The sequence below is a fragment of the Tamandua tetradactyla genome, chromosome 12, assembly GCF_023851605.1.
Source record: "Tamandua tetradactyla isolate mTamTet1 chromosome 12, mTamTet1.pri, whole genome shotgun sequence".
Lineage (NCBI taxonomy): Eukaryota > Metazoa > Chordata > Mammalia > Pilosa > Myrmecophagidae > Tamandua > Tamandua tetradactyla.
In genome coordinates, this window is record NC_135338.1 from 10857245 (window position 1) to 10880547 (window position 23303).

At 37.4% G+C, this 23303-nt stretch overlaps 1 protein-coding gene and 1 pseudogene across 4 annotated transcripts in view; both read left to right on the top strand.

The window, feature by feature from the left end:
* DLGAP5 (DLG associated protein 5) overlaps positions 1-23303 on the top strand; it is a 72113-nt gene that overhangs the window by 10158 nt on the left and 38652 nt on the right. For all 4 annotated transcript variants that reach the window (XM_077122572.1, XM_077122570.1, XM_077122573.1 and 1 more), the window contains exons 2-7: positions 1524-1762; positions 3875-4074; positions 6607-6669; positions 7787-7871; positions 7965-8084; positions 16920-16990. In XM_077122572.1, coding sequence (XP_076978687.1) covers positions 1525-1762; positions 3875-4074; positions 6607-6669; positions 7787-7871; positions 7965-8084; positions 16920-16990 — 777 coding nt within the window. In that variant the 5' untranslated portion in view covers position 1524. The remainder of the gene's footprint in view (positions 1-1523; positions 1763-3874; positions 4075-6606; positions 6670-7786; positions 7872-7964; positions 8085-16919; positions 16991-23303) is intronic.
* LOC143652631 (actin-related protein 3 pseudogene) lies at positions 17592-23046 on the top strand (annotated as a pseudogene).

Consider the following 23303-nt stretch of genomic DNA (forward strand, 5'->3'; position numbering starts at 1 on the left):
GGCAGAGGGACGGCAGGGGTTGAGTGTGTCCTTGCACAGGGGAGTGGTCCAGGGGGGCTGGGCTGCAGGTATGTGAGTTCATAGGGGCAGGGCACAGGTTATGGGTGTTGCAGGACGAGGATCAGGAGTGGGAGTGGCCCTGGCACACTGCACAAGTGTGGGAATGGGGGGGGCAGGGGTGCACATGTGTGCAGGGTGGGGGCTGTGTAGCACAGATGCATGTGAGCACCTGCCAGGTACAGGAGGAGGGTGCTTGTACCAGGGGATGTAGCAAGGCTGTGTAGGTGTGCGGGGCAAGGGGGTTGAGGTGCATGGATCAAGAGGTCAGTGGATGGATGTGTGGGCACCTGGTGGGAAGGATTTCGCTATGCATGTATGTGGGTCTGGGAAGCCGGGCCCTGGTGTGCATGGTCTTGGGGTGGGGGGGGTCCTCTGGTGTACACCTACCTAAGCAGAGTCAGGGCAGTGGGGCAGTGTTGCACTTGCATGGCTGGAGGCAGTTGTGGCCCGGATGCGTAGGTAAGCACTTGCCTAGAACTTGGAGAGGGGGATGTGGCAGGGGTACACATGCATGTGCACAGATATGGGGGATCCAGGTGCTTTCATATGTATGCACAGAGCTCAGGGCAGGTGGGAGTGGGGTTGTGCAGCTATATGAGCTGGTGGCAGGTGTGGGCCAGGCAGAAAGCTGAATGCCTGCAGCCCTATATGCAGGTCACTGCCTGCAGGGGTTAGGGAGGGGGAGGAGGGGTTGAGGGGCTGAGTGCAGGTTTCAGGAGGTACCCAGCTGGACTGGCTGCTTGCAGAGAATAGGTGTGTTGGGCTGGAGCTGGGGCTGGGACTGAGATGTGCAGGGAGGGGTTCAGGGTGGGGATGCTTGGAGTGCTGTGGGTGGGTGGGGGTTGGGGGTTCAGGTGCATGGTTTATGTGGGGAATAGCGGGTCATGGGACAGGGCTAGCATATTCAAGAAGTAGCTTGGTGTACTTCCTCATCTCAGTCTCCCTGTCTGTACACTCCTGAGGACTCCCAGCTTCTGTTTGGAAGGGGGCACATTAGGCTCTTTGCACTGGCTGGATGGTCTCTGGTTCTCTGCATCTCAGTTCTTCAGCTTCTCCAACCAAGGCTACCCTCTGGAGTTATCCAAAGTTTAAAACCTTCATGCAGCAGGGTTGCAGCTCCTTCCCCTCTCCATGCTCAGGCCCACAATGTGCCAGGTGAGTCCAGTAGAGATTGCAACCACCCCCTGACCTGCGTGCTTTCTTCTCTGTATATATTCTGAACTGTAGTTTCCTAGGCTTCACTTATATGTGAATCAAGTTCCTATTTAGAATACCCAAAATAGATTGTGGTTTCTTCTCCCTCTTCAATATCATGTCTTTTTTCCATTTTGTATTTCAATACTTTTATTTCAGAAGTCTCTGAGGTGGGATAGGAGGTGAAAATTTTGAACTGAAACCTTATTTGTTAAATAATAAAATGAAAATCCGTATTAATTGGTGTCTATATCTCTTTTCCCTCACAGGATGACTTCATCAAATTTTGCCAGTCGTTACAGAAAGGATTTAAGTACTGACATGATTAGGACCAGAATTGCTCATAGGAAATCAATGTCTCAGAAAGAAAACAGACATAAGGAATATGAACGAAATAGACACTTTGGTTTGAAAGACATCAATATTCCAATCTTGGAAGGTAGAATTTTTGCTGAATTAGATGCATCATCTCAGGAGCTTGTACCAGAAAAGACCAGTGTCAAGACAAGTAAGTAAAGGTCCATTGTAATTTTTTTTTTAATTAGAGCAGTTGTAGATTTACAGAAAAGTTATGCATAAAGTGCCATATAACGTGCCCCCCCCACCCCGTGCCCCCAGTTTTCCCTTTTATTAACATTTTGCGTTAGGGTGGTACTTTTGTTACAATTGATGAAAGATTATTATAATTATATTAACTGTAGTCCATAGTTTACCATAGTGTTTTACCAACAAAAACACTGTTTGTGTTGTACGGTTCTATTCTGGCAACATATGTACAACCTAAAATTAATAATTTTAGTCACTTTCAAGTATACAATTCAGTGGTGTTCAATACATTCACAGTGTTGTGCTACTGTCACCCCCATCCATTACTAGAATGTTTCCATTACCCCAAACAGAAACTGTACCAACTGAGCATTAACTCCCATTCCCCACTACCACCACTGCCACTTACAGCCTGTATTCTCATTTTGGACTCTATGAATTTGCATGTTCTAATTATTTTATACCAATGAGGTCATATAATATTTGTCTTTTTAGTTTGACTTACTTCACTCAGGATGATATCTTTGAGGTTGATCCATGTCGTACCATATATGAGAACTCAATTCCCTTTTATGGCTGAATTATATTCCACTGTATGTATCTACCACATTTTGTTTATTTATTCTTCTGTTGATGGATAATTGAGTTGCTGCCACCTTTTGACAATTGTAAATAGTATCACTATGAACATCAATGTGTAAATACCTGTTCGACTCCCTGCTTTTAATTCTTTGGTACATATACCTAGAAGTGGGATTGCCAGGGCATATGTTAATTCTATGCTTAACTTTCAGAGGAACTGCCTGTTTTCTACAGGGGCACCATTTTACATTTTACATTCCCACCAACAACGTAGACGGGTTCCTATTTCTTCACATCCTCTCCAGCATTTGTTATTTTCTGTTTTTTTAATAGTAGCCATTCTAGTGGGTGTGAAATGTATCTCATTGTCATTTTGATTTGTATTTCTCTAATGGCTAATGATGTTGAACATCTTTTTTTCTTGTGCTTCTTGGTCATTTGTATATCTTCCTTAGAGAAATGTCTACTCAAGTCCTTTAATCATTTTTTATTGAGTTATTTATCTTTTTGTTGTTGAGTTGTCTATTGTAATTTTAATTTTGACTGGTGACAAAACATTGTTTAATACCTGAGAGTAAAAAAAGCCCTGATCAGAAGGCAGCCTTAGTTCTTTGACATGTAGGCGTTGCTTGAGTATCCCTACAATATGGCTGTTGGCTTTCCCCATCCAGGAGAAAGCAAAGCAAAAGCTGCATTGTTTTTTATGACCTAGTCTTGGAAGTCATACTTTATAATTTCTACAGTACTCTTCTTGGTTATACTGGTCAGTCATGTTCATTGTGGGAAGAGATGACATGAGGGCATGAATACCAGGAGGCAAGAATCATTGAAGGTCAGCTCATAGGCTGGCTATCATAGATATTAATGAGTTTAAATGTGAAGTTATATATTATGTACATATAGAACAGTGCAAGTATTTAAAAAATACTCTAATGAATGAAGCAAAAGGAATAGGAATAAAAATTTAAAAATAATAGGGGTTGTCCTAAGTGTCCACAGATGAATGGATAAACAAAATGTGGTATATACATGTCAATGGAATATTATTCAGCCATAAACAGAAATAAAGTTCTGAGTATCTAGAATAAGCAGATTCATATAGAGACAGAAAGTAGATCAGATATTATAAGGGACTTGGAGGAGAGGGGAATGGGGAATTATTGTTTAACAAGTAAAGAGTTTCTGTCTGGGATGATAAATAGATTTTGATAATGGATGGTGATGATGGTTGGACAACAGTGTAAACATGCATAATGCCACTGAATTGTACACTTAAAAATGGTTAAAACAGCAAATTTTATGTTATAAATGTCCCCACGATAAAATTTTTAAAAAGAGTTTAAATAACCTATAGTTAAGGAACTAACAAATAGGATTAAAAACATTTCTTAGCAGCAGTTAAAGTTAGACAAAATGATTTTTGAGATATTTCACAAAATTTTGTCTGAAATGCTTTATATATTGTGTTTTGTTTTGTTTTGTTTCTTCTTAGGGTCAACAAAAGCTGTTCTAGGTGATCAACGAAAACAAATGCTCCAAAAATACAAAGAAGAAAAAGAACTTCAAAAATTGAGAGAGCAGAGGGAGAAAGCTAAACGAGGAGTATTTAAAGTGGGTCGTTATAGACCTGATATGCCTTCTTTTCTTTGGTCTGTTTCAAGCAAGAATGCTCTGAAAGCTGAGCCCAAAAAGGTGAATTTAGTTTCTTAACATGATATAGAGAAATAGTTCTTTTTAGCTGTAAATTCTTTTCGAGATTAAATATTAAAATAACACCTTCCCCTTTTTTCACTTTAGACTGATTGGTAGGAGACAGGAATGGCTTTAAGTAGTAGCTTAGAAAAATGATCATCAGATCTCCTAAGGTGGCTATAAATAAGGTGAGATAGGATAAAGCTAGGAAAAAGGATAGAACTAGGTTAAACCATGCCATGCCAAAGGATTTGGAGTTTATCCTGTAGGATATGAGGAGCCAAGGGAGTCTTATAAATGGTATGATACTATTATCAAATAAGTAATTCAGAAAGATTACTCTGACCTTGAAAATTATAGTTTGGAAAGGGAAGCATTTATAGATAGAAAGACCATTTGTGGGACTATCATGATAGAATGTGGGGGACACAATAAGTAGACTGGGGCAGGGGGGTTAAAAGAAAAGAATGGGTATAAGACATCATAAGGGTGAAATTTAACAGCCCTTGGTGACCAAATAGATGGTAAAGGGTGAAGGGATTTGATGAGTCAGAGATAAAATGACTCTGAGGAAGTTTTGAGCACTGCTGCTTTTAAAAGAGATGGGGGGGGGGGGAGATTTGGAAGGCAAGGAAAGGAATAGCTTTATGTGGGTACTTATTGACAACTTTCAAAAATTATTTTTAAACCTGTTTGGGCCATCTAGATGTCAGACAATGGAAATAAAAATGTAGAAGTCAGGGTGGAGATAGGTCCTAACATGTGGATTTGAAATATGATATTGGGAGTATGGATGAATGTTTAAGCAATTAGACTAAATGAGACCATCCACTTAGAATTATGAGAAATTCTAAGACAGGTCTAGAGAATACCTTCAGGTAGGCAGAAGTCAAGTACCTGTGATGGACTGAGACAGAATAGCCAGTGACAGGAGAATTAAAATAGAGGATAAAAACTATATCAGGGGCAATCCAAAGAAGAAAGTGATCAGTCAAGAAAGATGAAATTTGAAAAGAAGCAGTTGACTTTGCGATTAGGTAGTCATTAGTGATTTGCTATTTTTTAGGATATGTTTAAAACATCTCCTTTTGAAGACTGTTTAAAAGATTCTATTGATTATATACTCATTCCTGATTTAAGTTAGAATTGAATAATATAAAGATCCAAGATATTGCCTATTATATTAGTTAGGGTTCTCTAGACAAACAGAATCAACAGGAAATATCCATAAATATAAAATGTACAAAAGTGTCTCACGCAACCATAGGAACGCAGAGTCCAAAATCTGTAGGGCAGACTGTGAAGCTGACAACTCCGATGGAGGATCTGGACAAACTCCACAGGAGAGGGAGGAAGAGACCTGTCTTCTGAATCCTCCTTAAAAGGCTTCCAGTGATTAGACTAAGCATCACTCATTGCAGAAGACACTCCCCGTAGCTGATTACAAATGGAATCAGCTGTGGGTGCAGCCAATGTGGTCATGATTTAATTCTATGAAATGTCCTCATAGTGATAGGCCAGCACTTGCCCAACCAGACAAATAGGTACCACCACCTGGCCAAATGGATACATGAACCTGACCATGACACATGTTTCTGGGTCTCCTGAATCTCACTGATTCATTCAACAATTCTCTGAGTATTTACTATGGGTATAACTTTAGTATAATGTGGAAAAGACAGAAATTATTAGAATGTATTTAAGGGTAGAATGAGAAAGAGATTGTATCTGTTTGGAGAAACATAAAAGAAGAACTCTTAGAAGAGATAACATTTAATCTGGGTTTTCAAGAATATGTAGGCTGTCAATTATGGATCTAACCTATAAACTTTTTTTAAGACAGGGTTTTATGTACGTGGGACAAGAGGCACACCATTGTGTTAAATGATAAGGTTCATGAATAATTGTTTTTATTCAGCATTGCTGAACTCTGGCTTCTTTTATGTACTCCAGAAAAAAAAGCCTATTAACAGTAGGTTTGTACTAATATTTGAAGAAGAAAATGGCTTCTAATCTAAAGGAAAGGTATGATTATATATCTTAAGTAATTTGACAGTCAATCAGTATCTTATCACTTCTTAAATTAATTGGTTTTCCTCTTGCTAGATTTTTTCCATATTTTATGTTTCTACAGTGATCAGTTCTCCATTTTCTTAGTGACAGTGTACTAGTACATAATCATGAGGTTGAAAACAAATTGTCACGTCTAGGAAAGTATGTTATAAAATATCTTCCCTCTCCAATATGTCTACTTAATCATATTAGTGAGAATCCTAATACCTGAGAAATATGGTTTAAATTTTCTTCTGTCTCTCCTTGAGAGATAAAAGTAAATTTTGAACCTATTATGTTAAACTTAAATCAGACAGAACCAAGAAAAAGCAGAAATTTAAGTTAGCAAGTATTTTTTGCTGTAAATGATTAAGAATAAAAATTGAGCTTTAAAATGGGAGCTTTAGCTCCTGAAACAGAAAAGTAAAACTTGCCAGCTTATTTTGATTTTGTTTTATTTTATCTTCTTTTGCTTTTAAGGCTGTTCCATCTTCTGTACGGGTTACGAGGTCCAAGGCCAAAGATCTAATGGATCAGGCTAAGGTATAGTTTTAATTTAATCTACTAAGGTACGGTTAGTATACTTTTTTCCTCAGATTAAGTAAATTAATCTATTATTAGCTTCAAGAGTAGTGATTAATTTACTGGAGTAACAGGTTCCAGAATCACTGATACTGACATGATAAAATAGAACAGTTTTTTACTGGATGCTAAGGAAGTACTCATTTAAAATATTCTTTGCCCAGACATCCTTTAGGAGATCTATATTAAACTTTGTTTTTGTATCCTGGCTCTTTTTCATTTCTGGGCTCCTATTATGAAGTCCAAGTTACCATGGATCACAGACAGGGATATAAAACATTTAGGGTAGGTGTTATAAACTCATAGGTTTTCAAAACACCGTTATACATGGAGCATTAGAAAGGTTATTAAAGAAAAGTGAAGTGGGCAAGAAGGGAAATAGTGTCCCTATTTACTGGATGAGAAAGCTAATCAAGTATTCGGCAGATTTTGAGTCATAACCATGTTGCTGGCACTGTTCTAAGCTCTGGGATATAGCAGTGAACCAAACAAAATTCCCTTCTGTCATGAAGTTTACAGATAGGATGAGACAGGCAGTAAGAAAATAAATATTTATTATGCTAGATGGTCATATATATTATGGACAGGATAAAAAAGAGAAAGAAGATGGGAAATGCTATTAATAAGGGTGGGGTGGAATTTTGATTGACAGTCGGGCTGGATATCACTAATATGGTAGCATTTTGTGTAAAGTATTTAAGGAAGTAGGTAAGTAAGCCACAAGGAAGAGCTTTATATCCTGGAGACAAACTTTCTAGGCAGAATTCAAAGACCTTGAAGAGTATGCATGCCTAGTGTGTTTAAGGACCTGCAGTAAGATTATATAGTCACCTATTTTTAATAGCTTAGGTTATTAACATTTTCTGAATTCTACGATACTAAATGGAAAGAAAGAAATTTATATAATGGAAATTTTTTTTCTTTACTTTGTTCTCTTTGAAGAAGAGGGTTTTTTTTTTTTTGCTAAGTCGACTTTGGATGAGGGGTTTATAGATTCTGTGAATTTATAGATAAAAAACATGGTGGCTTGATTCATTATGCAGTTAAATCACATGGCACCTACCTAATCTTTTGAAAGGTTGATAATAGGAGTGATATTCAAGCAATCCAACCTGGTCAAAGTCTAACTTCTGAAAAGAAAGTGTTGGACAAAGAGAAAAAAGGTAGGAATATTATCAATTATTAAAAGACCATATCTGTCACAGAATTAAATTAATAATTACATATAGCATTTGATTTGATTATTTTCCCCCCAGCTGTACAACCTGCCATCCTTTCATCAATGAGAATGACTCGATCAGCTGCTCAAGCAAAGCATACTGCCAAAGCAGTCTCATCTACCACAACAAGAAACCCAGTCTCAAGAGTTACTAATGGTGAGAATTATTTCTTCACCAGTGACTAAATTGGAATGTTTATTCCTTGAGGGTTTTTGTTTTAAATATTTATTAATGCAATGTTTTGGATATATTATATATTCACATATCATAATTATCCAAATTGTACAATCAGTGGTTCACAATATCATCATATATAGCTGTATATTCGTCGTCATCACAATCGATTTTTGAACATTTTCATTACTCCAAAAGAAGTTAAAAATATGAATAAATGTAAAAAAGAACACCCAAAACATCATATACCCCCTGTTTTAGTTTGCTAGTTGCCGGAATGTGATGTAAAATTCCCCTGGCTTTTAAAAGGGGGAATTTATTAAGTTGCAGGTTTACAGTTCTAAGGCTGTGAAAATGTCCCAATTAAAGCAAGTCTATAAAAATATCCAAATTAAGGCACCAACAAGAAATTACCTTTACTCAAGAAAGACTGATAAAGTTCAGGATTTCTCTCTCAACTGGAAAGGCACATGGTGAACACGGAGACATCTGCTTGCTTTCTCTCCAGGCTTGTTTCATGAAGCTCCCCCAGGGGCGTTTTCCTTCTTCATCTCCAAAGGTCTTTGGCTGCATGGGCTCTCATGGTTCTCGTGGCTCTGTTGTATGTTGCTCTCTCCAAAATGCTTCCTCTTTTAAAGGATTCCAGTAAGCTAATCAAGACCCACCTGGAATGGGTGGAGTCACGTCTCCATCTAATCAAAAAGTTAATGCCCACAATTGGGTGTGTCACATCTCCATGGATATAATCTAATCAAAATATTCCAATCTACATTATTGAACAGAGATTAAAAGAAAGGTTGCTCCCACAAGATTGAATCAGGATTAAAATGTCACTTTTCTAGGGTACATAATCCTTTCAAGCCAGCACAAACACACACACAGACATCATTATTTATTTATATTTTCTTTTTTTTTTATTCCTTACTTATCTGTCCATACACAGGATGAGGGGAGTGTCAGTCACAAGGTTTTCACAGTCACACTTTAAAAAAAGGTCTGTCATTATTCAGTCATTTTCAGAAATCTTGGCTATTGGGTTACATTTCAGTAGTTTCAGGTATTTCTCTCTAACTACTTTGATACCCCCAAAACTGAAAAGGGATATTTGTATACTGCATAAGAATAACCTCCAGAATGACCTTTTGACTCCATTTGAAATCTGTCAGCCACCAAAACTTTATTTTGTTTCATTTCTCTTTCTCCTTCTGGTCAGGAAATCTTTCTCAGTTCCATGATGCCAGGGCCAGGCTCATCCCAGGAGGTCATGTCTCACATTGCCAGAGTGATTTTCACCCTTGGGAGTTATGTCCCACATAGAGGGGAGGGCAATGAGTTGGTTTAGAGAGGGAGGCCAAAACTGAGCAACAAAAGAGGTTCTCTGGAGGTGACTTTTAGGCATAATCACAAGTAGGCTTAGCTTCTTCTTTGCAGGAATAAGTTTCATAAGGGCAAGCCCCAAAATTTCAGGCCTAGCCTATCAAATTGTCAATTCCCCAATGCTTGTGAGAATATCAGATCTTCCCCAGGTGGAGAAGTTTAATATTTCCACCTTTTTCCCCAGTCCTTCACAGGTACTTTACAAATACTTTTTAGTCTTCTGCCCAGTATACTCTGGGATATATTGGGTACCAAACTGTACAAACCAAGATCTCATTCTCTATTCAAGTTTCCATGAATTTATGGTGTTTTAATAAGCTAACCATACAAATTAAATTAGATAGTGTGCTACTGAAAATATAAATTTTGCACCAAATAAATGTCTCTTCCTTTGGTTTCACACAGAAGTTGAAATTTTAAAATATAATCAGTATCATCCTTTACCCTTTAGTCTAATTTACCTTAATCCTACCCAGATCAATTTCTTTCACATCTCTAATTGAAGTCTGATCACTTTTTCAGTGTTTCTAACAGTTGCTATATGGGGTAATGCTGACTTTCATAGTTGCAGAACTCTGAGTCTCAGTTGTCACACAAATACCTGCAGTCCCAGGGAACAACCAAGTAATACACAAGGAGCTCAGCATCTCAGAATTTAGAAATAACAGTTACATCTCCAGAACTGATATGACTGCTTTAAGAGCTTATCATCTAGGAATCTTTACAATAGGCCTTCGCCTCATAACCTGCGCTCTTGAATTCAGTTCTCAGAGTTTGCACATTATAGTTAGTCCATGTTTAGTGAGGTGTTATAATATTTGCCTTTTCATTTCTGGCTTATTTCATTCAACATGCTGTCTTCAAGTTTCATTTGCTCACTTGCATACTTCACAACTTCATTCCTTCTGGTAGCCTTTCAGTGGCCCATGGTATATATACACCACAGTTCCCCCTTTCGTTCCTCAGTTGATGAACCCTTAGGTCACCTACATCCATTGTAAAACATGAACACTACTGCCATAAACACCAGTGTATAACTTTCCACTTCTGTCCCTGTTCTCTGTTCCTCCAAGTATACATTTAAGTACAGGGCTGCAATCCTACCCCTAGCCTCTTGTGGAGGGCTGCCCTCTGTAGGGACTGCATGCATCTAGTTGCCTACCAACAATTCACAGGTATATCTCTCCACATTTTCTTGAGCACTTGTATCTCTCTGTTCATTTTTAAACAGTTTTATTCACAGATCATACAATCCAACTTCAGTAAAAAATCAGTGGTTCCCAGTTATAATCACATGGCCATGTCTTCACCAACACAATCTGTATGAGGACATTTCCATTTCTGCCACAGGGAATCCCATCCCACTCCTTCACATCCCCTGCTTATTGGCATTTAGCTTTGGCGTATTTCCTTTGTTACCGTTGTGGAAGCATACTATAATGTTACTGTTAATTGTATGCCCATTTGCACTGATTGTATTTTTCCCTATATACCATTCCATTTTCAGCCCCTTGTAATATTGACATTCATTTGTTCTCCTGCATGCATAAGCATTCCTTTATTTGTACATTTAGTCATCATCATTGTTCACTCTAAGCATCACTAGGTTGTACTGTCCCAGTCTTTATCCTTTGTATTTCCTTCTGGTGTCATACATGCCCCAACCCTCCTCCCTCAACCAAACTCACACTCAGTTTCATTCATTGTACTTAAAATATTGTGCTACCATCAGATAGTATTGTGCTATCCATTTCTGGATTTTTACAGTCATACCTATTGAACATTCCATCATCCTTCAGTGTCAAATGTCCAATTTCTACCCTCTTTCTATCTCTTGATACCCTGTGTTCTTAACTTCAATTCTCCAAGTTCACTCATTAATGTTAGTTCATATTAGTGAGATCGTACGGTATTTGTCCTTTTGTTTCTGGCTTATTTCACTCAGCATAATGTTCTTAAGGTTCATCCACATTGGTACCTGCTTCATGACTTCATTCTTTCCTACAGCTACATAGTATTCCCTCATATGTATATACCAGTTTGTTTAGCCACTCCTCCATTGAAGGACATTTGGGCTGTTTCCATCTCTTGGCAATCGTGAATAATGCAGCTGTAAACTTTGGTGTGCAAATGTCTGTTTGTGTCCTTGCCTTCAGTTCCTCTGATATATACCTAGTAATGAGATACTGAATCATATGACAATTCTATACGTAGCTTCCTAAGGAACTGCCAAACTGCCTTCCAGAGCAGTTTGCACCATTCTGCAGTCCCATCAACAATGAATAAGTATGGCTCTTTCTCCACATCCTCTCCAGCACTTGTCGTTTTGGTTTTTTCACAGTGCATTTTAGTAGGTGTGAGATGATATCTCATTGTGGTTTTGATTTACATTTCCCTAATAGCTGGTGAGGTTGGGCTTCTTTTCATATGGTTTTGAGCCATTTGCATTTCCTCTTCTGAAAAATGTCTATACATGTCTTTTGCCCATTTTTAAATTGGGTTATTTTCCTTTTTGTTGTTGAATTGAAGAATCACTTTATATAGGCTGAATATTAAAACCATATGTGATATGTGGTTTCCAAATACTGTTTCCCAATATAGTCTATATATAGTCTGCCTGTGTACTTTCCTGACAAAGTCCCCCGATGCACAAAAATGTTTTATTTTGAGAAAATCCTATTTATCTATTTGTTTTTTCATGGTACGTGCTCTGGGTGTAAGGTCTAGGAAAACCCTCCTATCACAAGATCTATAAGATATTTCCCTACATTTTCTCCTAAAAGTTTTGTGGTCTTAGCTCTAATGTTTAGGTTTTAATCCATTTTCGTGTTAATTTTTATATAAGGTGTGAGATATGGGTCCTCTTTCATTCTTTCGGATATGAATATCCAGTGCTCCAAACACCATTTATTGAAGAGGTTGCACCGTCCCAATTGAGCTGGCTTGACCACCTTATCATAGATCAATTTTCCATAGATGAGAGGGTACGCAGCTCTACATTTTCAGGCACTTCCCTCCAGCCTCTCCAAAATGCCTTAACTAAAAAGATGATATCTATATAATGCGTGAAAATAGCCTCCAGGATAACCTCTGGACTCTGTTTGAAATCTCTCAGCCATTGACACTTTATTTTGTCACATTTCTTTCTTCCCCCTTTTGATCTAGAAGGTTTTCTCAATCCCTTGATGCTGAGTTCCAGCTCATTCTAGGATTTGTGTCCCACGTTGCCAGGAATATTTACCCCTGTGGGAGTCATGTGCCATGTAGAGGGGGAGGGCAGTGAGTTTGCTTGTCGTGTTGGCTGAGAGAGAGAGAGGTCACATCTGAGCAACAAAAGAATTTCTCTTAGGGGTGACTTGTAGGCCAGATTTTAAGTAGGCTTAGCCTATCCTTTGTGGGGATAAGTTTCATATGAAGAAACCCCAAGATTGAGGGCTCAGCCTATTGCTTTGGTTGTCCCCACTGCTTGTGAGATTATCAGGAATTCTTCACATGGGGAAGCTGAAATTTCCCCCTTTCTTGCCATTCCCCCAAGGGGGCTTTTCAAATACTTTTTTATTCACCGTTCAAATCACTCTGGAATTTATCGGGGCATCACTTTGAACAAACCTACAAAATCTCATGCCTTACTCAAGGTTCTATGTACTTATGGTGTTCAATTAAACTATCCACATAAGTTGTATTAGGAAATGCACTAGCCAAAATATAAATTTTGTACCCAAATAAACATTTTTTGCTTTAGTCTCACACATAAGTTAAAGTTTTAAAATTTGAATTACCATCTATTTTCAACACCTTGCAATGTTAACATTCCTTTGTTCTTCATGTGAAGACATTTTTTAATTTGTACATTTAGTCACTATTGTTGTACACTCTAGGCATTCCTAGATTATACTATCTCATCTTTATCGTCTATCTTTCCTTCTGATTTCATTTGTGTTCCCAGCCCTCCTCCCTCTATCATTCTCACATTCAGCTTCATTCAGTAATACTAACATTATTGTATTACAGTTAAGTTGTATTATGCTATCCATTTCTGAATTTTTACAATCAATCCTGTTGCACAATCTGTATCCTTCTGCTCCGATTACCCAATCTCTACCCTATTTCTATCTCCTGATGGTCTCTGTTCTTAACTGAAATTCTCCAAATTCATTAAAGAGAGTGTCTTATAAATAGCATACAGATGGGTCCTGTTTCTAAATCCCTTCTGCCAGTCTATGTTTTTTTTCTTTTGCATGGGCAGGCACTGGGAATCAAACCTGGGTCTCTGGCATGGTAGGTAAGAACTCTGCCTACTGAGCCACCATGGCCCGCTCCAGTCTATGTTTTTTGATTGGGAAAGTTTTACTCATTAACATTATATGTTATTAATGTACAAGCAGTACTTTCTTCTACCATTTTGTCTTTTGAATTTTTTTTGTCATATCTTATTATTTCTTTTCTCTTTTTACCCTTACTGATAGTCTTCATTTCTACACTCTTCTCCAGACTTCTCTCTCTGGTCTTTTCCTATCTGCCTGTAATGCTCCCTTTAGTATTTCTTATATAGCAGGTCCCCTGTGCATAAACTCTCACAGGGGACTTATATAGCAGGTCCCCTGTGCATAAAAATATGTCTGTCTGAGAATATTTTTAATTCTCCCTAATTTTTGAAGGACAGTTTGGCTGGATATAGAATTTTGGGTTGGCAGTTTTTCTCTTTCAGTATCTTAAATATATCCTACCACTGCCTTCTTGCCTCCGTGGTTACTGCTGAGAAATGCACACATAGTCTTATCGAGCTTCTCTTGTATGTGATGAATTGCTTTTCTCTCGCTGCTTTCAGAATTCTTTTCTTGGTCTTTGTCATTTGGCAATCTTTAAGTGTCTTGGAGTAGGTCTGTGCTGATCTATTCTGTTTGGGGTATGCTGTGCTTCTTGAATCTGTAATTTTATGTCTTTCATAAGAAAAGGGATATTTTCAATGATATCTCCTCCATTATGCTTTCTGCCTCTTTTCCCTTCTCTTCTCCTTCTAGGTCACTCGTAGCATGTATATTTGTGCACTTTCTCTCCCTCCCCTTTTCTGGAGAAGATAAGCCCTTTAGGGAATTAACTCTTTCACTTGGCTTGTTACCTCGACTCTCAGACCTATTTTGTTTTTTTTAATTTTTTATTAATTAAAAAAAAAAAATTACAAGAAGCACAAACATTCCCAACACATACACTCAGCAATTTCTCAAACCTATTTTAACTCCACCAGCCTTGGACCTATTTGAACTCCACCAGAATTAGGGCTGACAAGTGAAAATGCCTGAGGCTTTCTCTAATGAGCTACTTAGTTTAGTTTAAAAAAATCCTTTTTCAAAGTCAGTCCCCAGCCCCCAAGATTCACCTACAAGAACCCCAGTTGGTACCTGGCTTTTTGTTCCTTAGGGTATAGCCTTTTTCCAATATTTTGAGCTAGGCCGACTCAAAAAGTCTCAGTTCTTTTGTTTGTGTTTTCCTAGTCAACCCTACCTCCTGTCTGCCTGGAGATACCTCAGGATTCCTTCCTTGCTTGTTCTCCATTTATTTGTGCTTGCAGCTTGTATTCAGCAGATCAGATTTGTTAATTAAACCTGCAACTGAAGGGTGGGCAATGGTGGCTCAGTGGCAGAGTTCTCGCCTGCCATGCCAGAGACCCAGGTTCAATTCCTGGAGCCTGCCCATGCCAAAAACAAAAAAAACTGCAAATAGAACGTGGCTGCACGGCGTCCCTTACTCCCAGAAGAGGCCTCTTCTTTCTCCCACAGGGAAGTGTTTCCTACTGAGCCTGCCTCCAGCTTTGGAGGGCTTTACTCACAGTTCTGTGTTGTGATGTCAGACTTTCCACCTGTTTCAGACTAGTGTACAATGTGTGTCCATTCGTAGATTCATAGATATCCCCCAAACAGTTGTTCCAGACAGTTCCTGGCTAATTACTAGTTGCTCTAGAGGAAAAAAACAAGTTCTACTCCTCCATATGCTGTCATCTTGCCTCATCTAACACCTGTTTTTGAGATTTTTGTGTTCAATTTTTAAAATCAGCATATTCTTCTTTGAGTAGGAGAGATTCCAGTTCCTGAAAGTTCTGTACTTCAGCATCCAGAATGGTGGGTAACACAAAGCAGATGCTCAAATGTTGAAGTTTCTGACTGAGTGTAAGCAAGGCTTTAAAGTAAAAAATTAATGGCCCAAATAAATTATAGTTCATCCATTCGGTGGAATTTTATGCAGCCATTAAGAGCACGATTGTGAAAGAACACTTAGTGAAATGGCTCATGATATAGTAAGTGGGAAAAGAAAAACAGGTCAAACTCTGAAATGTATAGTAACAACTCTATAAAATAATATATGACTATATGGACATAGGGAAAAACATACCACAACTGTCATCAACAGTTACTATTACTGAGTAATGGAATCTTCATTGATAAATATTTTTATTGGTTGTTCTTTGTCCTTCTCTGAATTATACTAATTTTCTGTATTAGTATTTTTTTGGTATTCAGAAAAAAAATGGTAAAACTCCTTTGTTTTTTAAATAAGTCGTTTGTGCCTATCAATGCAAGAAGTTTTGCCTGCATTTATCCCATTTTATGATAAGGCTTTTAATCATCAAATTTCTTCAATACTTAACATTCCTGTTGTTACCTTTTTATTTCCCTGGATATCCAGTACTTTTTTTGTTAACCCAGTACTTTTTTTGTTGTTGTTTTAAAATATTTTTATTAGTGAAACTGCATTTATTAGATAATATTTCTCTTTTTAAAAAATTAATCCAAGTTTATATAACTGCCAAAATAACTTTGTTTTTATTTAAAAAAAATATTTTTATTGAGAAATCTTCACACACATACAGTCCATCCGTAGTTTGCCATCAGTGACTCACAACATCATCACATAGTTGTGTATTCATCACGATGATCATTTTCAGAACATTTGCAACACCCCAGAAAAAGAAACAAAAAGAAAACACACACATCTGTACCCCTTACCCCTCCCTCTCATTGACCACTAGTATTTCAATATACCTAATTTTTAATTTTTATTTATTTATTTTTATCCTTATTTGTTTACTTATCTGTCTATACCCTGGATAAAAGGAGCATCAGACACAAGGTTTTCATAATCACACAGTCATATTGTAAAAGCTATGTAGTTATACAGCCATCTTCAAGAATCAAAGCTATTGGAACACAGTTCAACAGCTTCAGGTACCTCTGTCTAGCCACTCCAATACACCATAACCTAAAAAGGAATATCTGTATAATGCATAAGAATAACCTCCAGGATAACCTCTTGACTCTGTTTGAAATCTCACCCACTGAAGCTTTATGTTGTTTTATTTTTCTCTTCCCCTTTTTTAGCCCAGTACTTTTAATAGAGCATTTTCTATCTAATCAAAATAGATGTCTTATTTCATTTTTATTTTAGATAATGAACCAGAAGGAAAGGCACCAATTAAAGGAAGACCTGTCAAAAAGATAGAAACAAAACCTAACAAGGTAGAGTATAAACATCTGTTTCCTTCTAAATGCTTTGAAGAACTCAGTCCTACTTTCATAAAGTTGAAATTGAACATACAGAACTGCTTTAAGGAGTTAACTTGCATGTATGTCAAAAGCTCCTTAAACCATAAGAAAGTATCAAGAGCATTTACTGTTGTTTTTCAGGTATCTTATTTTTGAAACTTATATAGATAGAGAAAGCATACTTTGGTTGACAGGAGATCGAGAAAATATGAGCACAGCTGGAGAAATTTATCATGTGAGAATTAGCAAATGGACAGGATGAAGTAAGATGGGATGCATTGGCTTTGGATGATTCAGTTAGACCCAAGTTTAAATGTTATCTCTGCTTCTAATTAACTGTATAACCTTGGATAAATTATGTAATTTATGAGTTAGTTTCCCTATCTCTATTATGGAATACCTATGTAGAGTAGGTATAGAATACTTGTATATAGAGTGGTTTTAAGATTTAAATAAGCTAATGTTTCTGATAGCATCTCACATAGTGTCTTAAAGGATCCTCAAAACTGAGCCACCTATTTCCCTTCAGTAGTTTCCTTACTTTACATTTGCTGGACATAACTCCTGAGCCCCCATGACTGGTCCTTTTGGTCACGGTAGAGGATTTTGATTGTGATAGGCTCATACTCATAATGACCTGCTGCTGAATTGTTTTTTAGTGACATATTTTCTTACCTACACTCCTCTCTCATTATCTTGCTTACCCACACCAGCTAGATGTGGTACCTTCTTTTATATCCAAACCAGAACACATTTGGAAGTTTCTGAGACTTGATAGAGCTTGTATTGTTTGTCATATGAACCTAGCCTATCTTTTCCCATGTTAAGAAATGTAAATTTTACTTTGTTTTCATGGAGCTATTTTGGTAATGTATAAGCAAATTCAGTTGTGTTTAGGAAGTGAATTCAAGGTTTCCAGGACTTAATTTGAGTTTTGCTTATGAGTATCACAGTAACAACCATTTTAATTTATCTAAATAAACCATGCTTTTTTAAAAGAAAAAAAAAGCCACCATTTTGAGGACCCAGTCCTTTGGCTTATAATCCATGATACCCTTTCTTAGCCTTAAAAAAAAATGTTATGCCAAACTGCAAGAAACCGAGCTAGATTCTTATTAAAATGAAATGCAATATTGAGGCTCGTTCTTGTAAAGTTCATGAAGTCGAAAAGCTTAGCCTACCTATAGATGTGTCTAAGAGTCACCTCTGGAGGACCTCTTTTGTTGCTCAGATATGGCCTCACTCTCTCTAAGCCCAACTTTGCAAGAGAAACCATTGCCCTCCCCCCTACATGGAACATGACAGACAAGGCTGAAAGTCTCCCTGGTGGTGTGGGAGATGTCCCCCAGGGATGAGTCTGGCCCTGGCACTGTGGAATCAACAATGCCATCCTGAACAAAAGTGGGGAAGAGAAGTGTAATAAATAAGGTATCAGTGGCTGAGAGAGCTCAAATAGAGTTGAGAGGTTACTCTGGAGGTCACTCTCACAGAAGCTTCAGTTAGATGTTACTACTATCATAACTTGCCAAACCCCAACTAAAACCATTCCTGCCAATCCTAAAGAATACCTAGGATTCTACTAGGGTACCTTTCCAGAAACCTATAACTTCCAGATAGGTCCCTAGATCAGATAAGTCCTGAAATGTAGAGGGGCCAGCCTTTTCAGAACATCAGCTAGTTCCATTCCCCTATCTCATATTATTGACAGCCCCTTCCAACATGAAAAAGTTAGAATGGCCATAGTCCAAATATGCCTAAAGAGTAAGAGAAAGATTAAGATGATGGTGAAGTTATACAGAGAAGGTCGAGTTCAACAAATGAGTATGAGTGCTGAATCAATATATTGATATTTCTTTTAGTCTCCAGTACCTTAGACCTGCTATAAAAAAACCTAAAATTGTAGGATTGTAACCCATTCCAAATTCTGCAATCTGTTCTACAACTAATTGTTGCAATGTACTTTGAAATGTATTACTTTTTTGTATATATGTTATTTTTCACAAAAATAAAAAAGAGAAGGAAGAGTATAATAGAGAAGATAAGATTTAACAAATGAATATGACTGCTGAATCATATTGTTATTCCTTTTGGTCTCCAATGTCTTGGAGCAGCTAGAAGTAAAAATGAAAAATCATGGAACCGTAACCCATATCAAACTTTAAAATCTGTTGTATAACTTCTTGTTAAAATGTACATGGAAATTTATTGCTTTTTTATATATGTTATTTTTCACAATAAAAAAAATGTTAAGGGTGGGCCACAATGGCTCAACAGGCAGAGTTCTCTCCTGCCATGCCAGAGATCCGGGTTCAATTTCTGGTGCCTGCCCATGCAAAAAGAAAAAATGTTAAAATAAAAAAAATTACACTGAAATAATATATAACAAATGATGAGTCAAAAAAAAGTGAAACGCAGATAAGAAGGGAATGTGGGGTCAGTCTTTACAGACGAAGCAGCTGGACCTCCTAGATCCTCCCTTTTAATTCATTTTCCCCTTACTTATCACTTATTTTTACATTCACCTTCATGCTGGCCTCAGGGATGAGCAGTATTACCACTTTAACTCTTATCCAGTCCCAAATTCCCTGTAAGAACTTTAGGTTAAGATAATAAAATGGAAACAGAATAACCCAAAACTAGATCATTTATCTTGGAAGATACAGTTTATTCATCTTTAGTTGGTGGTTCTCTGTCATGCTTACCGTCTCCCAAACTCCCCACCTACACCAAGGTATAGAAGCTTCCTGGAACTCCTAGTGCCTGAATTCATCCCTGAGTGTGTTGTAGAAAAAAAAAAAAAACAAGTGTTCAGTCATGATGAGTCAGTCTAAGGCCTATCTTTCTACCTTACGCCCTATCCAGTGATTGACTCTGATAGTGCATTGTCTTGAGGGACTCAGTAAACCCTATCCACAGGTGAGTGTTCTTATCCCTATGGTCACAAACAGATCATATGAGAACCTGATATAAAATACCCAAATAGAGTGAGAAGGAGTAACTTCATTATAGAGTTCTGGTTTCTTTCCTTGCCTTTCAGATAAGTGAAAAAAAGTAAATTGGCATCACCATAATAGTCATGCTTTGGGTTACAAATGCCTATTCCTATCCAATTGTTTCTTTTTAGCAATAGAGTAGAACTGTATTTTGTCAAAGTGGTGCTATGACATGTGTATCATTATTAAAATCATTTTTGCAGCATAGTAGACAGAGAGGTTTAGAACTGTGATTTGTTAAATATGCCTTAACAGAATCCTTGGAATATAGGGATAACTTGATTTAATGACATTTTCTATATTTGCCACTGTGTTTGAAAGTGAGTGAAGTCTTCTGGTTGGTATTTATACCGTTGAATCTCATTTCCTAAAATGTCCTGTTGCTTTTGCTGACTTTTTACAAGGATGCTAGCTGAGGAATACGTGTTTTTTAAAAAGAAAAGATAGAATTATATGAGGTGACTTATACTTCATTCTTTCCCTCTCCATTTTTAAAAAATGTTTTTTATTGTGAAATATAACTTATATACACAAAGTAAAAAGTAATTTTTTTTAAAAAGAAGCCATAATTTTCAGAATGCATTTTAACAAGTAGTTACAGAACAGATTTCCAAGTTTGGTATGGGTTACCATTCCACAGCTTAAGGTTTTACCATCTAGCTGCTCTAAAACACTAGAAGCTGGAAGAAGCATCAATATAGTGATTCAGCAGTCATATTCATCTGTTAGATCCTGTCTTCTCTATCTCAACTCCTCCTTCTCCTTTGATTCTACTCCCAATCTATAGCAGTCTTTGCGGGTATGCCCATTCTAACTTTTTAAGGTTGAAAAGGAGTATCAATGATATAAGTCAGGGAACAGAATTAGTTGATATTCTTGGAAAGACTGGCCCCTCTGGGTTTCAGGACTTATCTGTCCCAGGAACTCTTTGAAGGTTATAAGTTTCAGGAAAGTAGACTTAATGCATGAAACTTGTGTAGAGTCTTAGAGCCCTAACTGTTCTTTAGGGTTGCCTGGAATGATGTTGTTTGGGGTTTAGCAAACCACGGCAGTTTGCATTATCTAGCCCAAGCTTGCATAAGAGTAGCCTCCAGAATAGCCTCTCAGCTTCATTTGAACTCTCTTAGCCACTGATACCTTATTTTGTCACATTTCTTTCCCCGTTTTTGGTCCAGAAGGCATTGTCGATCCCATGGTGCCAGGGCCAGACTCATCCCTGGGAATCATGTCCCATGTTTTCAGTAAGACTTTCACCCTTGATTGTCCTGTCCCGTGTAGCAGGGAGAGTAATAATTTTCCTTGAAGAGTTGGATTTTAAGAGATAGAACCCACATCTGAGCAACAAAAGAGGTTGCCTGGAAGTAACTCTTAGGCATAATAATAAGTAGTCTTAGCTTCTCTGCTACAGAAATGAGTTTTGTACAGGGAATCCTTAAAATCAAGGGCTTGGCCTATTTTCCTGGAAGACCCTAAAAATGTTTGAGATAGTATCAGTTGTTGCCCAGATTGGGAAATTTGATAGTTCCATATTTTTCCCCCAGAGGGGACTCTACCAATACTTTTTAATTACTAGCCCACCTTAGTCTAGAATGTATCTGGGTATTACATTAAGCCATACAGAATTACAGGGCCTCATTCCCATTCTGAGTTCCATGCATTTAAGTTGTTAAAATGAGCTACTCAGGCAGGTTAATTTAATTGTCTTACATTAAATTAAGTTCTAGATGCAATAAACCTCTCTGCCTTTGGTCTCATACAATACGTGAAGCTCTAGAATGCATACCCTATCACCCTTTGCCCTGTATTCTGATTTGCCTTAGTCCCAACCAAACTGGCTTCAGTTTTATCTCTAACTGACACACACGGGTCAAAGTGGATTAAGCAGTATACTGGAATCAGTGCTATCTCAGAGAAAGAATTGATGTTGGTTATGAGCGATTCTTGGGACCTGAAATATTTTTTCACCCAGAATTTGCTAATCCAGACTTCACACAACCTATCTCAAAAGTTGTAGATGAGGTAATTCAGAATTGTCCTATTGATGTCACACATCTTCTCTACAAGAACATTGTCCTCTCTGGAGGTTCAACCATGTTCAAGGACTTTGGACATCACTTGCAAAGAGATTTGAAAAGAACGGTAGATGCCAGGCTGAAATTAAGTGAGGAATTGAGTGGTGGGAGATTGAAGCCAAAGCCTATTGACATAAAAGTGATTACAAACCACATGCAGCGATATGCAGTCTGATTTGGGGGATCGATGCTGGCCTCCGCACCTGAGTTCTACCAAGTATGCCTCATCAAAAAGGATTATGAAGAAATTGGACCTAGCATTTGTCATTACAACCCAGTGTTTTTGAGTCACGTCATAAAATTGACTTCTAGTTATTGGGACTGGGGAAGAGATCCATCTTTCTGATTGCCTGTTTTGTCTGGATAGCTGTTTTGAAGTTTTAAGCCTGACTTGACAATAATAAGACCAAACATAATTATACAGGAATATTTTAATAAGTGTATCAACATGTGAATGTAGAAGAAAGCGAAAATGAATGTGTTTTTCTTTAGATTGGAAATTTAACTCTTATGTGTAACAAAAAGGAGTGGATTTTAGCTCTTTCTGTGCCCTTATATTTTGTATATTATTGAATTACCCAAGATTTGATGGGATTTATCAGTATGTAGATAGCTTTATAATGCTTGAATTGTACACATCTAAGTGTGCAGTGCAAGAGCTTGTTTATATTTCCTACTTTTTATACTTTGAAGAAAAAGTCAAAGAAAAACTGTAGTATGTGAGGGAAAAAAGTGACCAAATAACAGATTAATTCTAAAAGTAGCCTCATGAGACTTGACATACATGTTCATGGGATTCCAGTTATTAGGAATTGCTTTATTCCCCTCGACCCTCTCCATGGTTTTCTTTGCAAGTGCTTTTGGAACTAAGAAGCTAGTATCTTGGATTAATTGATGCCTGCTAGTGTTTTCTGATTACGTGCATTCTGTTTCTTACTTTAAAAGGAAAGTAAAGACAAGAGTGTTGGACCAGTATTGCAATTCTGTAGCATCATTTCTTATTAAAAAAAAACAATAATTTGATGATCAGCATTGGTGTATTTAAAACCTAACACTGTCCTAATAAAGGCACAAATTTCTTTTTAAAAAAAAAGCTTTAAGTAGGAAACATTGTTCACTGGGGGGAAAAAGCAAGTGAATTTTTTTTTAGCGTAATACAGCTAAGCTTTCAAAAGTAGGACCTAATTTTAAAGTACCAAAGTTGTCATTTAAATAAGAAAA